Raw genomic sequence first — 10,395 nt, 5'->3', positions numbered from 1 at the left:
CCCGCGGGCTCAGGCAATCCGCTCTCCTCAGCCTCCCAAAGGCACAGGATTACAGGCTGAGCCACCGAGCCCGGCTCAAAAAAATTATTAAGCTCTACTTGAGACATGTCAAAAGAACTAAAAACCAACTTGAAGTGTTCTTCTGCTGGCCAAAGATGAGAGATGATTTGAGCACCAGTGAGGATAATCATTGTAATGAATGGAAATATGTCAAATATATTTAAAATTTATGAGTTCTTGATACTAAAACAAAAACCATTGGTCACCTTTGGAGAATTCTAGAGAGTCAACTCATTATTCAGGGTAATCACATAGTTGATGAAAGGAGTTTATTGCAAGTATTCTAGCTAATAAATATACAATTGCAGTACCACCATTTTACAACCACTAATAAATGGATCTAATAATGATCAAAATTGCAGATTCCAAATAGAGATGCCCAGACATTAGTATTTGATGAAAGTATGAAGTAATCTAACCATAACTAACTTTGAATTTACAGGAAATACAGAGGACAGAGGAGCATGTGAAATGACATGGGGATTCAGTCAGTAAAAGGTCTTTTGTAGGAAACTGCAGTTTTGCTGCTTTGAGTGTAGTCCATGGATCAACAGCATCAACATCAATATGAGCTTTTTAGAAATGGACACTCTCATACCCCATTCCATACATATTGAATCAGGATTCGCATTTTAACACATTTCCCAGGTGATTTGCATGTACATTTTTTTTCCTGTTCTACACCTTTGCCATTACATATACATTTAAAATTTGAGTAACACTGCTTTACAGAGCAAATAATCCAGAATCTTCAACAAAGAAATAATAAAGAAAAAATGAGATGGAGGGGCAACCTGAGATTAAAAGAGATTTAGAAAGCCTATCAGTCATTCATGAAGAGAGACCTTATTTGGATCCCATGTATACAAACACAGATTTTAAAATGGTGAAAAAATTGGGCAGTGTCTTAGATGTGCTTCAAAATAATCTCAGTGATAGAGAGCAGAAAATAGGTAGGGATGTAGATGAAACAGCATTGGCTATGACATGCGAATTGTTGAAGCTAGGTGATGGGTACAAGGAAGATCACTATTTTAATTTTGTCTTTTTGATTTTTTTGCTATAATAACTTTAAAAATGGGGACCCACTGGGATACATATAATAAATAAGACAGTAGCAAACATTGACAAGGATGTGGGAAAAATCGGAACCCTTGTACATTACAAGGTTGGAATGTAAAATGGTGTGGTTGGTTTGGGAAACAGTCTGGTAGTTTCTCCAAAGATTAAACATAGAGCTACTATATGACCCAGCACTTCCACTCCTAGGTATATACCTAAAATAAATAGAAACATATATTCACATAAAAACTTGTGCAGGAATGCTCATGGCAGTTTTTTAAAAATAAAAGGCAAGGCCGGGCGCGATGGCTCACGCCTGTAATCCCAGCACTTTGGGAGGCTGAGGCGGATGGATTGCTTGAGCCCAGGAGTTCAAGACCAGCCTGGGCAACATAGCAAGACCTCGTCTCTACAAAAACATCAAAAAATTTACAGGTATGTTGGCACGTGCCCATATTCCCAGCTACTTAGTATGCTGAGGTGGAAGGATGGCCTGAGCCCAGGAGATCAAGGCTACCATGAGCTATGATCATGCTACTGTACTCCAGACAGAGTGACAGAGTGAGACCTTGACTCAAAAAAAAAAAAAGACAAAAAGTGGAAACAACCTAAATGCCTATCAACTGATGAATAGATGCATAAAATGTGGTATGTCCATACAATGGAATGCTATCTGGCAATAAAAAGGAATGAAGTACTAATACATCCTCCAACATGGATGAACCTTGAAGGCTTATGTTAAGTGAAAGAAGACAGTCATAAAAGACTGCATATGGTATGATTCCATTTATGAGCAATGTCCAGAATAGGCAAATCGGTAGAGACAGAAAGTAGATTAGTGGTTGCCAGGGGATAGGGGGCATGCTTGGGGGGAAATGGGGAATCACTACATATGGGTAGGGGTTTCCTTTTGGTATGATATTAATATTTCAAAATTATTTGTGATGATGGTTGTATAACTTTGTGAATATACCAAACAAACACTGAATTTTACACTTCAAATGGCAAATTGTAAAGCTGGGTCAGGTGGCACATGTCTGTAGTCCCAGCTACTTGTAAGGCTGAGGCAAGAGGGATGCTGTAGCCCAGGAATTTGAGTCCAGTCTGGGCAACATAGTGAGACCTGTCTCTTAAAAAAATAAAAGAAAACAGGTGAATTGTATGATAGGTGAATTAATAGCTCAGTAAAACTTTTATGAAAAAGGGCGGGCGGGCATTATACTAATAGCCACGCTACAGGCCTTACCCAAGACTAATGAGAATCATTGGGAGAAAAGTTGCCGAGATAATTCTGATGTGCAACCAGAATTGAGAACCACTGTTTTAGAGAGTTAATTACTGAGGATTGTTAGAAGAGAAAGGCAAGTGTCTATTTGATATGGCAGCCTGAAGGGGAATCCCCAGGGATGTCATCATAGTTGACCTGGAGAAGACAAAAGTCTACAGGGAGGAACCCTCTGGCTGAACATACTCTATTGTTGTAGTATTTATTAGAATAGAACTAGATGTAGTAAATCCTGTTCTCCAGTAAGTTTGTTAGTTCAGTATTAAATATCTTGGGTGTTATACTGATAGGTGTTAGGGTTATATGTGCTGCCCAGTGCTCTTCTTCTGAGTTAATCAGGGTGAACTCTGAATTTTGGGGACTAAATCATAATCCAAAAATCAATCTAAAAGTTAATATAATTTCTTTAAGTTTTTTATTTTTGAGTTGGGATCTCACTCTGTCACCCAGACTAGAGTGCAGTGGCATAGTCATGGCTTACTGCAGCCTCAGCCTGCTGGTTTCAGGCGAACCTTCCTCCTCAATCTCCTGAGTAGCTGTGACTATAGGTGTGCGCCACCATGCCTGGCTAATTTTTTTTTTTTTGGTAGAGACGACTCACTATGTTGCCCAGGCTGGTCTTGAATTCCTGGGTTCAAGCCATCCTCCTGCCTCAGCCTTCCAAAGTTCAGGGATTATAGGTGTGAGCCACCACGCCTGGCCTGTGAATTTATTTTTTCCAGATAATGTTCTAGATGCTAATGAGACTTTAAAACAAATTAAAAAAAACTCTTCCATTGTTACATTGCCCCAGTGAGTAGAAATAATTCCAGCTATGTTATTCCCATTTCTTTTCAAAAACATTTATTGGTCACATAACAACCTCCTATATTACTGGACTGGGCAGCAGAGAGGGAACTTGAAGATATGCTGGACATGACATCTGGCTTTTAGAGGGAAGCCATGGAGAACTGGCCTTAGATTCTGTGGAGCTTTAGTTTCCTCAGCTAATGAGTGAAGTTTGTACTAGGCTATTTCTGAAGCTTCTGCAATGTTGTGGTTCACTCTGTCTTTACAGAGTCTGTCAGTGTAGGATGGTGGTTAAGAGTTGTGCCCCAGAACTAGATGACCTGGTTCTGCCTCCTCCTGGCTCTGTGACATTAGGCAAGTCAGTTAACTGCTTTGTACCTTAGTTCCCCCATCTATAGAATGCAGTTGAATGGTAGCATCTACTTCATGGGTTTCTTTACTATAAAGTGTTTGGAGCAGTCTAACCTATTATTGTATTGCCATTTTATTCTGGACAAAACCTTCACTCTAATGTAGGCATAGTCAGAACTCACATCTCTCTTATACCAGATGCAGTGTTGTGTCTTATTCCAGGTGATAGATCTTTATAGAAAGATATAAAACAGCCACATAAAAGTATCTGGACAATATATAGGAAGTTTTGAGTAAAAAAATACTCTCTGGTGTTTTATGAAGCATATTAGATGTCCTTATTCTACTTTTTCCCTTACTTTTATCTCCCTACCCTATATCCCCATACAGATCAGTTCTCCTTGGGTCTCGGGGACTTGACATCTCCCACATCTCCCAGAGGTTGGAGAGTCTGAGTGCAGCTACCACCTTTGAGCCTCTTGAACCTGTGAAGGACACGGACATTCAGGTAAAGGCTGCCAGATTCAGGGCTGAAGGCCCTGGCCCTTTGTTGACCAGCTGATTGAGGAATTTCAGTTTTCTCTGTTAATTTTCTTCCTCAGATATTAAGAGAACGGGAGACTCAACTTTGGAGGTACAGTGGGGAACATTGGGTTATTTTCAGAGCCGTCTGTGTTGCTGAATCTAAGAAAGCAATTCCAGCGTGTACTTTTTAGATTATTGTAATTATGAGAACAGATTTTTCTTCCTTTCTTGGGCTTAATCCAAGGCACAAATACATTAGTTGCAAGTTTCTTTTTCTTTCTTTACTAGATCTCAAATAATTTTACTATTCATCTTCCACATTTCTTTTTTACATCTTGCTTGTATTGGTTGGCAGAGAGCTGGGGAAAACTTAGAGTACTATTTACTGAAACCTACTCAATGATTTCCAAGAAGTATTTGGCTGCATTAGTGGCATCAGGAAATGGTCTAATAGAGCACTCCGGTATCATTTAACCAAACATGCCACCAGCAATTGATAACTGTTCTAATCTAATCACAAACTGACATTAAAATGTTAAGGGAAAAAACTTGTGGTATGTTTAGTTTTAAGGAATTGGTACACGGCCTTTGCATTTGAGTGAAGGGACAGTGGGGCACTATTTTTTGTTTAATCACTGATTTATCTTTGAAACAAGTATGCAGGTCCTGCAAATGTGTGCTAGTGAAAATGAGCACTGATTGTATTATTCGGGTTCAGTTTGAATCAATACTCTCTACCCCACTACCCTTCCCAAGAACTGTTTTAGTCCATCTAATGGCTGCATTTCTACTGCATTTATTCTTTTAAAAACCTAACACTCTATGCTTTGAGAGTTAAAGCGCTATAGATATTTTTTCCATTACTGATATTTTCCCAAAGTTGGAAATCCCGTTTTTCCAGTTTTATATGCTGAATCTTTTAGATACCTTCTCATTTCCATGTAATCTTAAAATGGGTTGCATCTTTTTTTTTTTTTTTAATTAGCTTTTAGCCTCCACTCCCCCCATGGGATTAGATGGAGTGAATGGGACAGAGCTCAAATTATTTGAATAATCACCATATATTTTGGGAGCATCCCTAATAATGGGGAAAGAGATGGCATTTGCTGAAAGGTTTTTTGGTTTGTTTGTTTTAGTGTTTTTAATGTTGAAAATATCTGAAGAGTTGTTTGTTTGAAAAACGGCTTTTTAAATTTTCTTTGGAATTCTTGAAATATTTGGAATACTCAGCAACATTTAGTGATGTACTTCATACATTTACAGTGATGTGGTACTCCATTTTCTTACCTTGAGTTATTGACAGGTTTGTAAATGTATTGAGTAGTAATGATCATCTTCTTCAACATTCCCATTAGATGGTTCCTAGCAGTATGCTCAGTCACATCAAAGAGAATTTCTTAATTTGGAATGAGCATGGCAAAGAGTTTTGGTCCTGTATCACTGGGAAATCTTTGAACTTTGAGATTAAGGTTAATTCTGTTTTAAAATTTCACCTCTTAGTTGGGCTTTTCCAGAATAGCTTCAAAAATGCAAGATGGTCAGTCCAAAATAATTTCATTAATTGGAAATTGGTCACCTAGCCTGAAGTAAAGGATAAAGACTTACTAACTTTGAAACAAGTCCTCTGTTGACTTTATCTTCTTGACAGCAGAGGCTTAAAGGGGGAAATTTAGCTTTGATTTAAAAACATGAGGCTTTGACCCGATCTGAGTTACCTCTAGTTTGTTGATAGGGATTGGAAGTTTTAAGTTGTATGGTGTGGCTCAGTTGACCTAAGCTTCAGCCTCCTATACACATGGATGTATCAATGGACGTATCGTGTCCTGGCCTGACTTTTTGTTGGGTAACGAAGTATAAAAGCCAAGCTAGCTTGTTCCCTTAGCATGGAGTGATCCCCCATTTAATTCTTCTCACAATGTGTTGGTTATCCAAGAAGAGTAAACTTGGATATTTTCAGTTATTTGGTTTTAGAAAAGCCAAATATACTATTTGATGGGCTTTTAAATTTTATTTTAATAGCATTAAGATAGAATTCACATAACCATAAATCTGTTTGTTTTTCAACTTGTACATTTTTTTGAGGTGAGAATGTCCCATCTGCCAAGCATCAGTCAGAGTGAAATTATTATATCAGTTTATAAGACCCTTAAAATACTTTCCATAAAAAGGAAATGTTGATGCCTTCTTTGACAAATGCTCTTCAGGACTTTGTACTGTCCATTGCTTGTATTACTTATAAGCCTGAAAAGACATTTTCTCATGTATACAATGTCCTTTTTTATTTTGTAAACATTATATTTCCCTTTATTTCTAATGAAATTTGAAGTTAATACAGGTTTTTGTTGTTACTCTTTCATTGTTTGTCATAATCAATGATGTTGGCATGCATTGAGAATGCATTTTTTAAAAATTGCCGTGGCCAGCAAAAGTAATATATTTTTACAAACCCACTTAAATACTAGTAGAATTTTTAAAAAGATGTTTATTGGTGTTATTTATTGGAAATGGTCATAAAGAAGACCTACAGATTTGTGTAATAAAACTGAAGAGCAATAACTTAGTAGTAGAAGATGCTGCTAAAACAACTGTACTGATCTATTATAAGTGACTTTGTAGTGCTTGGGAGTACATGTTCTCTCACAAAGATCCACTTGCTTGCGTCTGTCTTTGGAGAAAAAAATATTGAGGGCAGGTTGCATGTCTTTACTATGATTTGAACAGACCTATGTGCCATGGATGAAGTGTATTATGTAATAATAAAGCACAAATTTACATCGTTATATCCTGGGCTTTTCCACTGTACTGCATGTTTATTTTAGAAAGGTTGTGCAGAAATAGCCCAAGTTGGCTATGAAAATGGGAGTTGCAGTTTCTCAGCATTTGGCTATAATATTGTTAAGTGGCATTAGACATTCAAAATAACTAAAAGAGTGGAATTCTAATGTCTAACATTTAAAAAAAAAAAAAAGGTAATTGCTTGAGATAATGGATATCCTAGTTACCCTGATTTGGTCATTGCACATCTTATGCTTGTATCAAAATATCACATGTACTCCATAAATGAGTATAACTATGAACATTTGTATACCTAATCCTGAATTGTACCCCACATCTTAAAATACAAAAATTGAAAGCAAAAAAAAAAGAGAGTATAACTATTGTGTTTCTCTAATAATTAAAAATAAAAAATTTATTAAAATGGCAATATTATTGCCAAATATAAACTATATTAGATTCCTAGAGATGTGATAACAGATTATTACAAAATAGGTGACCTAAAACAACAGAAAGGTATTCTCTTACCATTCTGGGTTCCAGAACTTTGAAATTAAGATGTCAGCTCCCTACTCTTTTCATAGGCTCTAGGGGAGAATCCTTCCTCTTCCTGCTTCTGGTAGCTTCTGGCATTCCTTGGCTTCTGGCAGCATAACTTCAATCTCTCCCTCCATCTTCATATATTCTTCCTTTTTAGTGCCAAGTCTACCTTTTCTGTCATGTTCCACCCTATATCCAAGATAATCTCATCTCGAGACCTTTAACTTAATTGCATTAGCAAAGACCCTATTTCCAAATAAGGTCACATTTACTACTACTAAGGAGTTAGGACTTGGGCATATCGTTTTGTTGGGACACACTTCAATTCAATACACTTACAGTGATAGAAATTTTATTTTATTTTATTTATTTTTATTTTTTATTTTTATTTTTTGAGTTGGAGCTCACTCTGTCGCCTAGACTGGAGTGCAGTGGCCGCTCCTGGCCACCGCAACCTCGACCTGCTGGGCTCCAGCGATCCTTCCGCCTCAACCTTCCAAGTAGCTGGAACTACAGGCATGCTCTACCACACTCAGCTAATTTTTTGGCTTATTGTAGAGATGAGGTTTCACCAAGTTACCCAGGCGGGTCTCGAACCCGCGGGCTCAGGCAATTATTTTATTTTTTGAGTTAGAGTTTCAGTGTCGCCCAGTCTAGAGTGCAGTGGCATGCTCCTAGCCACTGCAGCCTTGACCTGCTGGGCTCCGGCGATCCTTCCGCCTCAGCCTTCCAAGTAACTGGAACTACAAGTGCTCTCTACTACACCCAGGTAATTTTTGATTTATTGTAGAGACGAGGTCTTGTCAAATTGCTTGGGTGGGTCTCAAACCCGTGGGCTCAAACCCTGGGTGGGTCTCAAACCCATGGGCTTATTTTTTGACTCTAACTCAAAAAATAAAATAATTCAGTCCACTCACCTCGGCCTCCCAAAGCGCTGGAATTACAGGCTGAGCCACAGAGCCTGGCCGGTGCTAGGTGCTACTTCTTCCTTAGGTGCTACTTCTTTCACTGTCTTCTCAGATCTCTCCTCCCCACAGCCTCTGAATATAGTATGTTGGCTTTTCTGCTTAAGAAAAGACAAAACTTTATGAATGTTTCCTTAAAAGTAAGCAAGAATCTAGATTATGTTGTTAGAGCTGACTAAGCAGCCAATTCTAATCTTAGAAAGTGAAAATTCAGTCCTTTATTAAACTAAAAAAAGACTATTCTGAAGATCTTCATAATCTGCCTAAATCTTCAGATGGAAATCTGTCCTGTATGAATAAAGAGAAAAAAAGTCATAAACAGAGGATAAAATAACCGTAAGAGAATTAGAGTCAGGGAAAACTAACCTATCACATGAGTGGTACAGTGGTATTGCCTTGTTAAAAACTGGTTTTTGGCCAGACTTGGATTACAGACCTGTAATCCCAGCACTTTGGAAGGCTGAGACAGAAGAATCAATTGAGCCCAGGAGATTGAGGCTATGGTGAGTCAGGATGGTGCCACTGTACTCCAGCCTATGCAACAGTGTGACCCTGTCTCAAAAAAGAAAAAAACACACACACGTAAACACCCTTTGTTTTGCTTACCATGCTGTATCTATAATAACAGATTCATTTTTTCATCCTTTTTTTCTTTCTTTGAAAATGTAGAGAACACTCAAACTGCTTCTAGAATTGAGAAGAAACGAAATGGCTTTGGTATGGATAAAAATGAATCAGTAGTGTTGTAACACCTTATTACCTAAATTGTTATTTTCATAATTTATCTTTTAATTTTCTATCTTCAGAATTAAAAGTACTGCTTAAATATAGCTATATATAACAGCAAAGCGGAAAAGTAGTTGCTCACTAATTGGATATTTGTAGTACTGGCAAGAAGTTGGTTGGGAACAGGTTGCAGAAATCCTGTGGCAGTTTGTTGGAAAGAGGGTTAGACTTGCCTAGAGTGATTGATATGCTAATAGCTCTTCAGGAATATTACTAGAAAATATTAATATTGAAGAAAAAGTGTAGTAAAATCTCCCTAGCTTGAATCAGTTCAGGGAAAGTACAATCTGAATGGGTAAACAGTATCTTAATTCTAGTACTACTTTTAAAGAAATGCCATTGTCATTTTCATCTGTTTCTGAAACAAACTGCCAAGCATGTTTACCGAGGAGAGGTCTTACCAGCACTGCTTTAGTAAACCTAAAGAAAAAATGAAGTTCATTCATAAGAGTTGCATTTATTTGCATACTGATAATTTGTAGAACAATTCTGAGAAATGATTTAAGTAGGCCAAAACATACCTATCTCCCATCTTGTTTCTGTTTTTAATATTCTTGAGCAGACTCCTCTGCACAAAATGGTGATCTAACCCATTGGGTGATTAGAAATTCTGAATTGACGGACTGTGAACTCTGAAGGAAAAAGACTTTGCTTTCTAAATGTTTTTACATAATGTAAAAATATAAGAGATATATTCTGTGGAATCTAGATATGAAGGTTTTTAGTTAAGTATTTGTGTTTATTGATCTCTGTTGTTATATTCCTCTAGTCCCTATGAGAATCAGTGGAATGTTCTTGATAATTTTTCTTTTTGGCTTTTAGAGTAATTTACCAGATATTTGAATCTTGCTTTTTCCCACCTTATGACAGCTAGCTGCCTATTCTAGACTTAAAGCAAACTATAGCTAATGCTCCTGGGCCTACTAGCAAATACATATGATTATCACCAGATTCAGAGTCTATTGGTCAGAGAAAGACCTTTCCTTAGAACACCAGGTATGTTTTAGACCAAGATTTTGATGTAGTGGCTGAACTGCATGTAGAAAAGACACAAATCTCACTGTGTGCTTTTCTGGCTCAGGGACAGTAGTTGTTCCAGGCTTTGTCCCCTGTGTGAATACAATGGTATCCACATCACCTTCACTTGATAAATATATTTGCTATTCCTTGTCATTAAACCCTGACGCAGTATAAATCTCGGAGCTGTTAAAAACCAGTAAACTGGGCACCCCCTCAGGTTCCTCCCCCCCCCCCCCC

At 37.6% G+C, this 10,395-nt stretch overlaps 1 protein-coding gene across 1 annotated transcript in view; it reads left to right on the top strand.

Moving 5' to 3' along the window:
• NUP93 (nucleoporin 93) overlaps positions 1-10,395 on the top strand; it is a 106,527-nt gene that overhangs the window by 23,571 nt on the left and 72,561 nt on the right. The window contains exon 3 of the mRNA XM_008054114.2: positions 3,938-4,055. Coding sequence (XP_008052305.1) covers positions 3,938-4,055 — 118 coding nt within the window. The remainder of the gene's footprint in view (positions 1-3,937; positions 4,056-10,395) is intronic.

The sequence above is a fragment of the Carlito syrichta genome, unplaced genomic scaffold (genome assembly GCF_000164805.1).
Source record: "Carlito syrichta isolate Samal-C Ts95f unplaced genomic scaffold, Tarsius_syrichta-2.0.1 Scaffold289075, whole genome shotgun sequence".
NCBI lineage: Eukaryota > Metazoa > Chordata > Mammalia > Primates > Tarsiidae > Carlito > Carlito syrichta.
Note: the sequence above shows the minus strand (reverse complement) of the source record. Positions and strands in the feature narration are given on the sequence as shown.